The sequence below is a fragment of the Crocodylus siamensis genome, chromosome 3 (assembly GCF_052110815.1).
Source record: "Crocodylus siamensis isolate JL-2025a chromosome 3, ASM5211081v1, whole genome shotgun sequence".
Lineage (NCBI taxonomy): Eukaryota > Metazoa > Chordata > Crocodylia > Crocodylidae > Crocodylus > Crocodylus siamensis.
Genome location: NC_143397.1, coordinates 132,165,509 through 132,182,702, shown reverse-complemented (window position 1 = coordinate 132,182,702; position 17,194 = coordinate 132,165,509). Strand labels below are relative to the sequence as shown.

The window sequence follows — 17,194 nt, the reverse complement described above, 5'->3', positions numbered from 1 at the left end:
CAAATCCCTCTGAATCTAGTGGGAATCAAGACCACCCAGCAATTTGCCCTGCCCATGCAAAAATTAGCGCAAAATATATTAGAAAATTAAAGCTTGCCACTGTTTATGGCAATAGCCAGAGGGATGAGAAGCTCTTTCAGTGCTTGGGCCAGGGTGCAAAATGCTGCTCCTTGTGCCCCATTTCCTTCCCCTTTCCCCCACAGGGTGAGGGTTGCACTTCCCATGGCAAAGCCTGGGGGATGGGGTGTCATTCAACCCCGCTCCCACTTTGGATGTTGCATCTGCCTGGCTATGCCTGCTCAGCTTTGTGCCTGCTGCAGGAAAGACTCCTGGGGGGAGTCTAATTTCGCGGTGGGGGTGGCACCCCTCTTGCCCCATCCTAGTGACACTGCTGGATGATAGCTATGCAAAAATACAGCAGATGATGAGACATGCCACATCAGATGAACGGCATTGACTGATGTGTCAAAGGAGGGCAACTCCTCTTTCTTCCTCATAATGCCCTTTGCCAAGTGTGACATGAAGTGAATGGGAGAAAACTCCCCTCATGACACATACTGTGACCAAGAATTATATTTTATTTCCTTTCTTGTAGACAGTTCCTCTTTAGCTCTGGTTCCAGTATTTACCCTTGTGAGGTTTTGCAGAGGTGAATTCTATGCTTTGCCTGTATGCAGAAAGTCTGTTGCCTGTGCACTTTGCCCGTTGCCAAGGGGTAGGGCGCTTATATGAGAGCCAGAAAACCAGAGTTTTATTCTTGACATCCATTGTGTTGATTCAGGCAAGCTGTTTTATCACTCTCTGACTTCCCTCCTAGATTGGCAAGTTGTTTTATTGCTCTCTGACTTCCCTCCCAGATCCTCAAAGAGGCCCTGACTCAAGTCAATTGGCATCATTCCACTGACTTCAGTAGAATTTGGATCAGGTCCACACTAAAGGGTCAAATTATACTCGCATCTATGTACAAGCATCTTCTGTCGACTGTAATGGGAGCTGCATGTTTCTCTCAGGTGAAAATTGAACTCTAAACCCTGCACACAGTATGGAGTAGGACTTGGACAACCTTTGTAGACAGTGGGAATGCCATGAAGTCCTACTCTGTGCGGTGTCCCTAATTAATCTCAGACCAGGTTTTAAAGTTAGGGCCAAAGGGTTCTGCTGCTTCCTTAACTACTGAAACTCTTGCTCTTCACATAACAGGTGTTGTAGGAAGCAATTACATTCAGAAGTCATAGAAGCAACTACATTCCCATGGGCACTCTACACACTGGGGGAAAAGACTTTTCCATTTTGTTCTTGTTCCACTGCACCTTCCCAAACTCAGAACCCAGGTGTTCATACTATGCAATATGAGAATTTACTCCAAAACCAAATAACTAGTTTGGAGTACTGGAGGAGAAAAAAGCACCTTATGTGACAGATCAAAGAGCCTACAGGCAGTGCAATGGACTAATCAACTAAGGAGCTATATGTGTAAATGCTGGGTTAAAAAATTATTCAGCCAGTGGAGATTATCTGTCAGGTAAATTTGTAGTTGTAAATACTTTTGTAAAGTTGTAACTAACAATCAACCATGTTTTGATAAAACAGCAAAATGTCTTATATTCATTGTTCTGGAATGCAATCCTGGCAGGCCCACATTATCAGTAGTTATTTTTATGGACTTATAACACCTCCTTCCCCATTAAATGTTCACCTCTAATCGGGATCAGTTGTGCTATATTTGAATTATCACTGTTGTTCAGCTGGCTGGTAGTCTGACTCATACTGTATGTAGACATAACTAGATTGCATGTTCTTAGAATGAAGAACGTGACACACGTCCTCCTCCCAACAGCTGACTGAGGAAGCAAGACAATGGAATGACCTTGAACACATTTTAAAAGCTCCAAAATGGTTGTTGAATTCCGGGGCCAGATTCTGATCCAAGGTAAAACAAAAGGAGTAATTCCATTGACACTGAATTTACTCAGATGTTGCTGAAATCATCATCTGGCCCCAAAGGAGGTCTCCTGGATTTTGCAGAGAATTTCAAGCTTGCTACTGAGAAGTAATCAATTACTTAACTGTGGTATTCTGTGCTCCTGGGAGTGTTATCTTTCATATAAGACAAAGCTGGTGCCTTGGCAATTTGTGTCATTAAACAGCTCATGGCAATTTGGGATATTAACCTCAGTATCCTAGCAAATACAGTGTCAGATAGTTATTTAAAATCTATAATTTAGACTAAATATTGGATTTTGCACTCCCTGTCCTAAGTGATTCAGCTGAGCACCCTCCTTCTGTTCCAGAGAAAGTTTAGAGTAGATAAAAATATATACATGAAATTTGGTTTATTATTAATTTTTATGCTTGACAGTTGCCGAAAGGATTAATGTAAGATAATAGGCCAATGGGAAGCATAGTGAACAGTTAAGAGCCACATACCACTCCTTGGGTTGTCTGCTTTGTACTGTGTAGCTATGGGCTATGATTAGGGGGGTAAAAGGTATTTTTGGTTTTTGTGTGTATAGGGGTAGGCACCGTGTTAACTGACAGCAGGATGAATGACTTGCATGTCAAACAGACAGTGATAATGCTGAAGAATGCTCTCAAATCATGTTGGAAGGGATGATTCTTGCCCCCTACCTCTGTGTAATTCACACTAGATGCCCACAGGCAAATGTCTTTGGTCTGTCTTCATTCAGATGATGTGCGCTAGGCCAAAAAGTCCTAAGTGAAGAGTTCTAAGTTACATGAAGTTTTACAAGAGATCACATTTACAGGAACCATTGTATCTCTGCATCATTTGAAACATTTCTGCATTCTTTCCTCTGTTGGCCCTGCCTGTGGTGATTTTGTTTTCAGGTACGCTTGTGTCTAAAAATTACATTTTTTTAAAAACATAAAAGCTCAGAGGCATTTCTGCCACCTCAATGTCAATGATATATCTGAAATGAAACTCATCCCAAGATGACATTTCATCTCATAGCTTCCTACACAGATTTAAAAGACCATTAACCACTGTCACTCTGAATTAATCATGCTTGGGGTGTCCGAATTTGTCCTTTACTTCCCTCACAAAATCATCAGTAGAAAAACAAACGTTGAAAATGCAGTGAAAACCTGAAAGTCTTCATTTGGTCTTCATCCTAATATTACTAATTCTCTCAAAGACAAACCAAGGATGTCTCCAGAGTGATTAGCAAAAGAATAGTGTTAATTTAGCTTCCTCATGGTGAATGTAATTCATTAGCATTAATTGCTCATCTTCAAAGACTATACAAGACCAATATAATCCCTAAAGAAGACCATTAAGGTCCAAAGAAATTGATGTTCCCAGATTTCACAGTAAGAGGAACTCTGAAGAACAGAACAGACTTACAGGCCTGAAATGTTTTTATTTATAAGGGCTGGTATGAATGAAGCTTTCAGTTCCACCGTGGGCCAACTATCAGTTAAATGAGGATCCTGTAAATAACTCTGAAATTGTATCTCCTTTCCACAGTGAAGTGTGTGTGGAAAAGATTGCCTTGTTCAGTCATCCGGTCTTTAAAGTAGATAAAAATATTGAGAGCATAGAGCTTCCCCACCTTTGCTGGAAGACCACCTCTTTAACAAACTGCTAAGTCCCTGAAGTACTTAAGGTAGGTTGCATTCTGTACATAAAGTTTCAGCTATAAAATACATACTGGCAGACATACTCATCCTTTGATTTTTCTGCTAACTTAAAAAGCAAGGTGTGCACTCTTGCTCTCTCTCTCATTCTCTTTTTCCACACTTTTGTACAATGTATAGTTAGTATAAGACAGGGGTATACAACTCACTTGGCCCTGCAGGCTGGATGAGTGGTGCAGGGTCAGTTCATGGGCCAGATGAGTTGGACCTCCAGACCTGCTTCTCTCCCTGCCCTCACATGCCAGATCCAGCCATACATATGGTGCTTGCTCCAGCTGTTAAGGGACTATGCCTCATGCAATGCCCATGCAGGGCCAGTCCAGAATGCACACCGCATGCAGTGTCCACTCCAGCTGGTACAAGACTCATGTGATGCATGCCCTGGAGCAGCTGGGGGGCTAGCTGGAGAAGGTGCCAGGAGTGATATACAACACAGATTGGCTGAGGAAGGTGGCATGTATCCTAGACTGGCCGGGGTGGGTGCTATGTATAATGCATGTACTGGGCCTGGCATATAGGGCCAGTCTACTGCACGATCCCTGAGGTATGTGGGTTAGCTCTGGACCCTAGGGCAGCACTGGAGGCTGGATGATGGGGCTATGCAGGCCATATCTTTGACACCCCGCGTATAAGATATTTTCGTTTATGTTCCTTTCTTATGACTTGATTTGAGAGCAATAATTCACCATTTCAATAGGGGTAGACAAAATTCCAGGAGTTAACAGGAAGCAAATTTAAGCCTTCTATTATGAGGCCTAAAGAAAATAAATGAGAATGGTGCCTCCTTTTTGTAGCTTGGGAGACCATTCCTTTAGTTTTCAGTTTTACGCATAATTTATCAGTATGTATGAATTGTGGCAGGCAATAAGGGTAGAGAAATCCCATGCAAGAGTAAACTAGATGAAACAAAACAAAACACATTTGCCACCTAAATGAACACACAAAGATATGTTACAAAACCAGTGGGTGATCTTTCTTCTTAGTAGTCAAAACAAAACATAATGAACTAATAAGAAAATGAGTACTACCTAGCATTCATAAAAACCACCTATGGGAGGCAAGGACTTGTCACGGGATAGTGAAGACTCTGACCTGCTTAATAACAGGTAGGGAGTTGTATCTGGATAGTTTAGAACCCAGATGTTCCCAATAATCTATCTTGTGCCTCTATGAAAACAGTCATAATTGTACACATACATCTCAAAAGGTATAGCCATACATCTAGGAATACCTATACCTTTTCTTATCTTTATATGTATAACTTTAATATTTCTTTACTGCAATGGTTTGGTGGTAGATGGGCAGAACTGATTGGTCTTACAGTACTAACTGTTCTCCTTGGGCATGTCTACACATTCATTAAAGAAGTGGTTACTGCGCATTTAATTTAGTACTGGTATAATCAAGTACTAAATAAATCTGCACTAACTGGAGTTACTGTGTAATACCACTGGTAAACACCTTTTTAATGGCACTACTGCACAGTAGCCTAATAATATGATGCAGCAGCGCATTAGCACTGCCCATGCTGTGACGTGCTACTATGCAGTATTATTAGGCTACTGCACAGTTAGCATCTCATGTAGACGTGCCCCGTTTTCCATAAGTTCCTACAGGTGCTTTTAATTCCAAGAGAGAGCCCAAACACCTGTAGAATAAATGAAAACAAGGGAAAGGATCCTGAATAGCCTGCCTCCTTGACAAGCTGCAAAACAGCAAGAGAGAATGCTACGGTATCTTTAGGGAGTAGAGCAGACAGTCACAGGAACTGGAGCTGCTAGTACCCAACAAAACCAAAAGGAGGGATATGTCTAAGCAGTGGAGACGTGGGTATCATAAGCAAGAAAGATGAGGGGCAGAGGAAGATGGAGCACAATATTTTGTGTAGGGATCTGGAAAAGAAGGGGACCTAGAAAAGGACAGCAAGTGCAGGGGAACATGTGCAGGGTCAACCAGGGAGAACAGGCACATGGAAGAGGGAAATATAATGAAGAGCAAGGGGAGAGAGCAGAACTCATTTATTTCAAAAGAAGAAAGACTGCTTATCCTGTAAAATGCAATTAAACACATAGAAGTACCTTCTTCACATTATTTTTCTAAATAGTTACTGCAAGTATTTTGCTTATGGATGAGTAGGACTGTGGCCATTTGATTAGGAGGAAAGGTGGCCTACAAGACTTCAGACAGGAGGAGAGGTGTCTTTGAAATATTCTCTGTGTAAGAGGCAAGGATTTGTCAGGGTGATATCTTTTACTGGACCAACTGTAGAATTAAACAAGCTTTTGAATGCAAGACATTCTTCACCCACACTTTGAAGAAATCTGAGAATCCCCACCCTGATGAATTTGTTCAAGGATGACACACAGGAAATACTAATGCACATACAAACATCTATAGAGAAGCTTCTTCACAAACATCTTCACAACATCTGCACAAAAAAAAAAGACACTATGAATCTTGATATTGGGCAGTTGCTTTCTTTAACAGAGGAAGTGGCACAGAGTGTTCACAACACCTACTTACCAGTTAAGTGATTGGCAATCCTGGCAATGGGTTTAGGAGGCAGGGCAGGGGGCTGTTTGAGCAGGGACAACTGTTTCATTGGGGTGTCCTCATGGTCTCCAAGGAAAGCAGCAGATTTTTTGGGGGGAAGTAGCAGGACTGGTTTAGCTGAAGGATCTTGGGACAGGAGGACTCCAGACTCATTGGAAGTGGGGCTCTCTTCAGACACTGGAGGACACAACCACATCATAGACGCAACAATATTACAAGCAAAGCGGAAGCAGAAAACAGCAATAGTAAAACAAGAAAAGCAACACAGTGATGCAGATTAAAAACATGACCAGTAGTTTTCACTCAAACATCATAAAACACAGAAAGAGAGATGGAGAAAAAGAAGAAGAGAAAGACGGAGAAAGAGAGAGAGAGATGTACACAACAGGCCAAACCATCCATTAACACCAGAAGAGCTCCTGTTGCTTACACCAGGGTTGAATTTAGTCCTACATCTTTAGCACAATCAAGAACTTCGAAGTCTCAAATTCTAGCCTCTCCAGAGAGGTAAAACTGCAGCTGTTCAGATTAATATAAGTAGTTGGCCTATAAGATTATCCTCCCACACCTATAACATCATGTCCATTATGTTTTCAATAGAGCACACAGTTGTACAGGATCATAGATGTGCAATTATACCAGTCATTTGCTCCTTCTCATTTTCAATCTTTGGAGCAATGTTTATGATCACTGTATATCTTGTGTCTTGAAATTACTTTGCAAAAGTGGTAGAGCTGAAAAGCAAGAAAGTTGGGCTGTGAGGCCCCAATCCACCCTCTGCCCCTCCAGCTCAGGCCAGGGTAAGCCCAGCTGGCAGTTCAGTGCTTTTCACTTCCCCCTCCCTCCCTGTTGGCAGCCTGGGAGCTGGGGGCGGGGGGGGGGGGCGGGCAGAATGACAGGGCTAGGGAGGGGGGCAGTTCAGCAGTGTCCCTGGAGGCTGCTGCAGCACCCCTGTCTGTTTGCCAGGAAGGCTGGTGCAGGCAGACTCAATCCCCCCATACCCAACAGGCGAATGTCTGTGGGTCAGCAGTAGTGGGGGGAAGCAGGGAGCGTGCTCTAACTCATGGCGCTTTATGTAAAACACCGTGACTTAGAGCAGGGCCTGAACTTCTGTCTGAGCCCTCCTGCCTTATTGTAGCTTCTTTGCTGAACCAGAGCCCCTTCAGCACTGGGGATGCTTTTAGCCTACTATTATTTGAATGCTCTTGTGATTCTACTTGCTTCTTTTTCTAGCACTCTGCCTCTCAAAATAGCAGATACAGAGATACTTATTATGCTGTTTCTATTGTACAGTTTAATCGAATAGCTTTTCTTTGGCAGGTGCAAGACAAAACTGTAGCTTCTAACTTCTTCATGTCACTGGTAAGCATTAGCAACTTGAATATCATGGCTCTAATCACATCTAGCCAAATTATGGATTCATTTACACTGGTGAGAATCAGCAAAAATTCTGAAAAAAGGCAGTAGATTTGCTCTAGATTCAACCAAGCAACATTAGAAGACTTATTTTGCACCTTGATATATTCCATTTTAACTACCACAAGGTCAGCAGAGGTAGAAAACCAAACCAGAACACTAAGGCAGTTCCTGTTTCATTTGGCTTCCTAGGCTGAAGTTTTAAAAAGATCTCTAGCAAGGGCCTCCTTAAAGTTGTCTTACTTTTAAATCCGCAAAATTAGAACTTGCTTGCATAACATTTCTTGCTTTGATTGGGAGAAGGTACAGTCTTCAGCATGCGAACCAAGGATGGGTGGACTAAGTCTAATAAATAAAAGCTGAAATTATCTTGGTCCAAAATTTAAAACTACCATTTAAATGTTCAGATGAATAATAACTAACAATAATATGGTTGCTCTACCCCCCATTTTTACATTCCTTTGCATCTCCAGGACCAGAAAAATAGAATATTGTAGAAAATTAAAAGGGTAGGTCTGCTCAGAACAGAAACAAGAAGCAATCAAAATCACTTGAGAAAACCTGTGGTCCCTTGTGACATATTTAGGGGGCTTGGAGGTTTGCATGGTCACCCAGACTTCTCAATGTTACTTCCTACACAAATTAAAACTCAAACCCTTTTAAAGGAAATCCAATCCTAACTTGAATGCGATCACTCAATCATCCATAATAGTTTTTAACATTTTGGCCACAAGATAAATGCCCTTTTTCTACCTCAGTGATTGGTGTGAGGGTTCCACAGATCTGGTGACCATTTGGTATTACCCACCATTTTTTGATCAGTTAAATTAGTTAATGAAGCATAACATTCATGTCTGACACATAAATGTATGCAAACTTGCCTTACTTTTGCTCTTATTACGCAATCTTCTTTGCAAAGAGCAAATGCAATACAATAGCATCAGAAATACATTAAATCTATACAATTTCTACATTTGCACTGCATAAGCTATAATTTTAGTTTGCATACTGATTTCTGCATTTTACTCACTCATAGTACATTTAAGAAAGATGGGAACCCCACTCTGCATCCAGAGTACAGACAAGACCAAATTATGAAGCTTGGATCCAAACTTTTTCTAGGTTCTGAAGTATTTGGGTCCTGGATTCTGGTTCTGGCTTATAGTTACTCCTGTATACACGCCTGCGTATTAGACATCAAACCTGTATGCACCCCTGCGTGTTAGACATCAAACAACACCCCTGTGTATTAGACATCAAAAGTCAAAAACAGAAAAGCAACATAATTCATTTTTAAACAGCCAAAAGCCCCTAAAAAAGAAGAATCTCCATATCTTTAAATGAAAACTGAAGTGTTACCTGTCCCATCCATAATCTCTGTGGTTGGGAGCACCTCATATGTACAGGGTTCCCCAGATGCTGAGCCTGATTCCAATTCTGCTAGGGATGATAGTGAAGCTTGGCTGGACCCCATAGCTTGTCCAGAGCCTAGAGCCTGCCCATTCTCCAAAGCTCCTTCTTCATTTGGTATGGAAAGTTCTCCATCTGGTTTTGTTTGGAAGAAAGCACAATGATATCAGAATGTGGATAAGTAAAATATTGCAAGAATTTAAATAGAATAATGTCTCTAGTTGTTTGGTATTAGGTTATTCCTGGCCCAAGAACCTGAATTGAGACCACAGATTTGGACAGAAAATACAGTGAAAGCATTCATTTAGGTGTGACCAAACAGATTTCTAGAAGTCTGCTTACTGTGCCTCACATTTTTTCTTGATTTTCCCTTTCCACATAATCATATTATTTATATCACAGTAGTACAACTTGAAAACATTGGTGATGAAACAAGACAGAGGCATAGCAAGCAAACTGAGCACAGGGGAATTATTTTGTTTGCTCCACTTAGCTTCCTGCCCCCAGATACACTACATGATGCAGAGCTGTGCTGTCTGGCTTCTGTGTCTGAACAGTGGCAGCACAGGGCTTCTGCCTTACTGTAAAGGATTGGGGGGATGGGGGAGGAAGAGAGAGGAGGCCTGTCAGAATCCCTACCACCGGGAGTCTTTGAAGAAGAAACCCTGTACTACTCATACCGGGCCACAGGACCTGGGTAATGCAAGGTTGCAATGTCTCGTCACAACAAGATGACATGCTGTGTTACAATCTGATGGTCTTTCACTTGCTTCAAGAGTAGACTTGAGAGCACCCCACAAAAAAATTCTAGGTCACAAAAGAACCCCCTGGAAAATTTTGATGATCCTTGGACAAAAGACCAAATTTGACTGAGTCCTACCGCCCCTTTATATCGCCACAAAACTTGCATTGCAGTCCTGCCAAACTTATAAAGTAGATGTGGAGAATATGCTTTAACTAAATCTATGGAGCTTTTACATTATTTTGTTCCTTTGAACTAGTTTTTATGCCATAGGAGACATAAATAGCATCACAGGTTTGCCCCTATTTCACACACCACTAAAGCCATTAAAGCTCCCAGCATGACTGAGAGTTTAAATAAAGTAAGGGGCCAACTCTCATAGGCAGCTGCTATAAGGACTTACTATTGGCATGTAACAAATTCCCATTAGAAAGTTCATCCGTGAAATTCTTAAAACCTCTCATTTATCTGAATCAGTTTCTATATCAGCAACTGATCTCTTCTTCCCACCAAAAACTGTAGGGGCTCAAAATAGGTAGGAACGGGAAAGAGTTGGTCTCATTTTCACTGACCACGTTTACGCATTCATTAATACACAGTACTTACTGCACATTTAATTTAGTACTTGTTTAATGAAGTACTTTTTAGTGATGTTACTGCACAGAAGCCTAATAATACTGTGCAGTAGTATATTAGCACTGTCCGTGCTGTGACACACTCCTGCATAGTGTTATTAGGTTACTGCACATTAAGCATCTTGTGTAGACAACATGCCCACTGTTGTCTACATCTGTGGTTTTCCTGTGCAAGTCTCATGATATATACATTAGCATTTTCTTAAACAGCCCAGGTGCTGGAAATGATTACATAAAAATAGTTACTGTATTTTAAGAAAGGCAAATTTATGTAAATGTGGGTAAAAAGCTTGACAATATAACCAGAAAGTGACTTGTAAGTTCAGAAAAGAGAAGGCAGAGAAAAACAACCTACTATTTCTTATGTATTTAAATCTTGCGATTTTTTTAACATTGGGGGTTGACAACACTTTTCAGTGCACCAAACAGAAATGTATATTACTAAAGGAGAAGGCTCACCTATCACAAAAATGCATTCCAATCTCACAATGTGCTTGGTTTTTAAAACAATTATTGAGAGATGGAAAATATAAGACAATCAGTTCAACCATAAGACATTGATAATATGCTTAATTGCTGTGCAGCTAAAAGTATGTTTGCAAGTTTAAGGTTCAGTACTTGAAGATGGTTTTCAGGTATCTTGGATGTATTAGGCTCAATAAGGTCTTGACTTTGTTTTGCAGCAGGAATTTTGGAGGGCCTGAGAAGTGATATACAGATATTATAATAGGCTGAAGCCTAAACTATGCTCAGCTGAGTTGGAAAATTGAGGTAATAGTAATGAAAGCTAGTGGTTTTAGCCGACTGCTAATTTTATGGCCCTATTTTGATCTTACTTGCCCTGATATTAAAAGGCTGTAATTCTATTGCCTTCAGCAGGGTTAATCTTACTCTCAAAGAGTATGAGATCACAGTCAGGGTTGGACAGCTAGAAAATATAACTACAACTTCTATAACTAGAGGGCTAGGAACAGAGATTCAAAAAGCCTGAGCCTGAATTGATTCAATGTTTGCAGGTTACTTTAAGCTGGCTAGGCTACATCCATTTTGTAACTGGACAGACACCCCAGAAATGCAGGCACATGCCTGCAGTGACTCAGGCTAAAAATGGAGAGCTGCTAGAGCTCTCTACAGCATGGAGCTGAGGGGGGGCATGGTCAGGCTCTGGCAGGATGCTGTGATTAGCCCAGCAGGGAATTAATAGCAGTGTTTATCACCCAATTACGAAAACATCAGAAGGAAATTACTAGCTACTTATTGATTCTGCCTGTTGATTCAGGATGGACCCCAGTCAGCATGTGGTCTGCTAGCTAATACATAGACACCTCCTCAGCAAGGTGGAGGAGAGGAGGGAATTCCTGCTTAACAGGGAGTGGTGAGGACAGGAGAGAAGCAGCCCACAGTCTTTGGAGCTCTAGCCAGGGAGCAGAAGGGAGGCAATCCTGCTGTGGAGCAGAGAGCCCTGCCCAGCCCAGAGAGCATGCTGGGATGCTGGAGGTGTCTGGTTTATCTTAAACCAGAAAGGGGTCTGGGACAGATGTTGCATAAAGCAGGCTGAGCCAAATCAGTTAAGTCTGATACTACATTCAACCATGTTTATCTCAACCTGGTTTCGGCCATTTTCAAACTGGTTTACGTGTACTGAACCTCTGTTCTGCTACAGGTTTAAGCCAGTTTCTGATCATGTAAACCAGTTTATGTATAATGTCTATCTCTAGCCGAGATGCTGGCAAACCTCATAGCTTTTCCTTTCAGTGTGTTTTGGGGGCAGTATTGGCCTGCCTGTGAGAGAGGGAAGTATGGGCTTGGGAGGGACAGTAAGAAAATATGGAGAGGATACTCGGTCTGAGGCGGGTTGAAGAGTTGGGCAGGGATGGGAGGGAATTTGGGGAGAGGGAAAGGAATATTATTTTCTTTTATGGAGATAGGGAACATGGAGTTAGGAAGCAAGAGTAGATGGCTGGGAAAGGGGGGAAGCTCTCATTGGTCAGAGGCAGAGGAGTAGGAAGGGATGGGGTAAAGGTGGCTTGTTTTTGAATTGGGGGGCATGTTTTGGTCTCTCTCTCATATTTTAAGATTTTATTCTGTTTCTATAATTCTCATTGTCTTTTGTCATACTCTGCTGCAAGCCTTTTTCAGGCAGGGCAGTATATAAATTTATTACATAAATACATACATAAATAAAATTGAAAAATGGTATTTTGATGACTACTACTATCTCTTTTCAACCTAAGTAGTTAGTACATGAGACCCTCACCATTTGCCGGGGATACATTCTCAAGATCCCCACAAATGGCGAAATCTGCGAATACTGATAATAGGTTTGGAGACAGTAATTATGATAACTAGTGACAGTAATTGTGCTAACTGATTGCTAATCAGCTGATCACTAATCTCCCTCTAATTTCTTGAACTCATTCCCTCAGTCCTTGCTCTCTGTCTCATAATCAGCAGGGGTGGTGGCCAAAGGACTTGGGGGGTTGACAGAGGACGGTTTGCAAAGGAACATCATGATGGGAAGCTGTTCAGCCTTTTTCTGTAGGTCCTTATACATTTCTTGGTAAGGCATCATTGCAGCTTCAATTTCCCTCTTAACCTTCAGGCTCTGTTCCATAGAGGGATCATATTCAAACATTTTGTCAGTGAGTTGTTTGCTATATCTGAAGAACTCAGCTAGTGTCCCTAAATTGAAATTAGGTCTTTCTGTCTCTTCATTTTAATTTTCATCATCTTCATCTTCACTATTTGTCATGAGTTTTGTTAGGTCCTCATCAGTCAGTTCCTTGGCATGCGAGTCCATCAGTTCTTCAACCTCTGATTCCTCCATATCCTCAAAACCCTGCCCTCCAACTTCACGGGCCATTCTCACAATCCTTTTGAACTCCTCACTGACAGATGAGAGACCAGTGAAGTCATTGACTGCTTCCTTCCACAACTCCCTCCAGCAGGTGTTGACGGTTGATGGCTTTATTTCATCAATCAACTCCTTTATGTTAGTGATACAGTTAGCAATGTTGTAGTCCTTCCAGCACTTCCTAACATCAAATGTTTGATCACTTTTCAATGCATTATGAATTTGACCGAAGGTGCGCCTGGTGTAATAAACTTTGAAAGTAGCAATCACACCCTGGTCAAGAGGCTGGATGAGGGAAGTTGTGTTTGGCAGTAGGAAGACCACTTCCACGTCAGTGTGGGCAAATTGCAGACTTTGTGGGTGACCTGGAGCATTGTCCAAGATAAGTAGAACTTTGAAGGGCAGCCTTTTGGAGTCTAGGTATTTTTCTACCTCTTGGATGAAAGAGTTGTGGAACCAGTCCAAAAACAAATTGTCAAAGATTAAAGTCTTTGATTTCAGATGCCAATGGCAAAAAGGTCAGATGACAAAAGGTCAGAAGCTAACACAACAAACTCTGTGGTTGTAATTTATGCCTCTGTATTAACAGTGCTGCATATTCTGCATTTGCAGACACACCCTAAAAACAGCTGGAATTAAACCTCAAGGCCTAATTTCTTTGCTTATACTTTTTTTTTCAGCCACCACTTCATTTAAAAAAAGTTCTCTCTCTCAGCTTTTCCCCAGGGTAACATGGCCAGCCTTGGCTGTATCTGGTGCTTCCTTTCTGCCTTTTCTGTCTCCTTCCTTATTTTTTCTCTCTCTCTTTCATGGACACTCAGACCTCAATATAAGTCAGCAAAAACCTTTTGCTCACATCTGCCTTGTTTTAAATAATGACATGTGTCTGGACTAAAAGTGGAGGGCACTACTGTTTCAGCTACTTTGTTTATTAGAGGAACCTCATTTCCTTTCAGTTATCATAAATGAAAGGTACAGGACATATGCAACTCATAAGAGTGTTCCTGGATTTAAACCAGTGCAAATTCTGACCATACCCAGTAATGGGCAACATTCTAAAAACTATGGAAAAAAGCTAAACCTGAGGTAGTGAGCACCCCAAAATCCTGTTGATTTCATGCACTCACTTCTCAGCAGGTATACAGAATTCTGTACAAAGGACACATTATCTGGATTACATTATTTTTGGTGGCATGGTAGGACACATAATAATTCTCTTTGTTGGTGGCAAGATTTTTGATTTCAGCACAAATGTAATCTTTATTTACACTTTAACATCTAATATTAGCTCACTGTTACTTGGACTTTCCTAAAATCTTCAGACATATAAAAGTTGAACAATATATTCCCCAGAGCTTGGCCTTATTCAGAAAGGAGAGCAACACAACTACTTGCTAGTTAACAGCAGGGAAAGCAAGCAAAGGTTTAAACACAATGGTCATTTGTAGAGAAGAATTTCCCAGAATGAATTAATCCTGGCTAAGAGACGTGCTTGATAGTCACACGTAAAACTCATTTAAAAAAAAGCATTTTAAAAGCTGTTCTGGTTAAATGAAATACAAGTGAAATCAATGTAAGTTAGAACTTAGTAATACTGGATGCAGACAGAAGTGCAGCTGCCTGCTGTAACTGAGAATGTTTTGCAGGAAGCATTGAGTTGCAACGATCCCTGGGACCAAACAGAAGTTCATTGTTGGCTTCAGGGGGAGGGGAATCCAACTGCTGGCTGCAGTTTATTTCCCCTAGCAATGGCCCCTCCTCCTTGTGAGGCTGCAAAGTTTCAGAACAGGAGCGGGGAAAGGGAGTTTGTTCTAGGGGTTCTCGAGGCACTGTTGAAGAGTGGGGTGGTTGAACTGGAGCCTCCCTGAGAGGCTCCTTTTGCTCCCTTTCCTTCCTCCCATTCTGAAAACAGCTCAAGGCTGGCAAGTAGCACAGACACAAGTTACAGAAGATGCTCTGGTTTGAAAAGTCTTTGCCTGACCTGTCAGGCAATGAGGGTTCAGATTTTCACCCAACTGACCATTTTTGAAGCTGTCTGCAGTTGTGCACTTGTGTTTGGTCATGGCTATAGACTGCTTTCTGTGGCCAGATCAGGCAAAAATTGTTGCTTCAATTACAAACTACAAATGGTTAGCCCTGAAGAATACAAATATCAAGTTGGAGCTGTTAATTTTGGCGTAATGCTAATACATAAACTTTTTTCCTCATATTTGTGAATCTTTTGCAGTGTTTTGCATGGAGCATGCTAGAGAATATTTTCCAATATTGCCTGAGATTTTGGAAATGCACATTGAAGATAAATCCATACCAGATGAATGGAAATAGAAAGAACTTGCATTTCTGCTACCAGAGAACATGAAGGCCCCAGCTGGTTAATCAGGACGCAAAGCACACCTAATAGCCATTAAAGTAATTGAAGAGTATTTGAAACTACATAATGCAGAAAGTGCTACACTGACACTTCGATTCATCTTATAGTGCAAAATTTATAGCATGAGGGTGAAAGCCAACCTATTCAGGAGTGATACTGGAAAATGTAGCCCTTCCTCTATATGGCTTGTCCTCCTGAACTGAGTGACAAAGCCCATCATCTCCACATTAAGCACTTTAAAAAAATAACAGCTTCTGCTGAGCTGTCCATTTTGTGTCTTCTTGATTTATATAGAAATTTCTTTTGTTGTTCCTTCTTGCAGAACTCACTACCAGTCTCTCTAGACTCTAAGCACCTCACGGCAGGGCCCATTTTTAATGGTAGGAAAATACACACCATGTTGCTATCACAACAGATAATTAAATCATCCCCTCCTCTCTAAGGTAAACTGTCAGGACATGTATTTCATTGTCTCTGGGAAGGAAGGAGTGCTAAAAGTAGGGAACACTCATGTTTGTATCAGTATCATGATTCTTGTGGGTTAGAGGAGGAGTTAACAGAATTCCCGTGGGAGCCTTTGGGGGCTTGTTCTTCCATGGGATTGATTTCTAGCCCTGGGAGTGACCTTGGCACTGTGACTGGTGTATGTATTTAATTCCTGAAATAAGCAGTACTAAAGATTTCCCCTGCTACCACAACTTCATTTGTGGCAATCTGGAATTTTGGGAATCCTATAAAAACCCAGCTCACAGCATCTGGAACTGGGGGCAGAATTGGAGACAGGATATAAGTAAGATGTCCTCACATCTCTTCCTGTCCCGAAGACTGGAAGAAGGCCAATGTGGTGCCTATCTTCAAGAAAGGGAAGAAAGTGGATCCAGCTAACTATAGGCCCATTAGCCTAACTTCTATCTTGGGGAAGATCTTAGAAATGTTTATTAAAGAGGCCATCCTTAATGGACTGGCCGAGGCCAACAGCCTAAGGGATAGCCAGCACGGGTTTGTTGTGGGTAGGTCTTGCTTGACCAATCTCATTTCCTTCTATGACCAGGTGACCTATCACCTGGACAAGGGAGATGAGATTGATGTCATTTATCTTGAGTTCAAAAAAGCCTTCGATCTGGTATCCCACGATCACCTCTTGGTGAAACTAGCCAACTGTGGCCTTGGGTCCACCATGATCTGCTGGCTGGGAAATTGGCTCCGAGGTCGGACCCAGAGGGTTGTAATTGATGGCAGTCACTCATCATGGTGCCCTGTGACCAGTGGGGTCCCTCAAGGCTCTGTCCTTGGACCCATATTGTTCCACATCTTCATTAATGATGTGGACATTGGAGTCAGGAGCGGACTGGTCAAGTTTGCTGATGAAACCAAACTTTGGGGCAAAGCATCCATGCCAGATGAAAGGCGGGTGATCCAGGCTGACCTGGACAAGCTCAGCAAATGGGCGGACGAGAACCTGATGGTGTTTAACACTGAAAAAGGCAAGGTTCTCCACCTTGGGAAGAAAAACCTGCAGCATCCTTATAGGTTCAGCAGTGCTGGGCTGGCTAGCA

At 41.8% G+C, this 17,194-nt stretch overlaps 1 protein-coding gene across 5 annotated transcripts in view; it reads right to left on the bottom strand.

Annotated features, from left to right (window-relative positions):
* PHACTR1 (phosphatase and actin regulator 1) overlaps positions 1-17,194 on the bottom strand; it is a 470,686-nt gene that overhangs the window by 82,702 nt on the left and 370,790 nt on the right. For 3 of the 5 annotated variants that reach the window (XM_090039210.1, XM_090039208.1, XM_090039213.1), the window contains 2 exons: positions 8,986-9,171; positions 6,181-6,387 (listed from right to left, as the gene is read on the bottom strand). In XM_090039210.1, the coding sequence (XP_089895336.1) occupies positions 6,181-6,387; positions 8,986-9,171 (393 nt within the window). The remainder of the gene's footprint in view (positions 1-6,180; positions 6,388-8,985; positions 9,172-17,194) is intronic. The other 2 variants (XM_090039212.1, XM_090039211.1) reach the window with 1 other exon arrangement.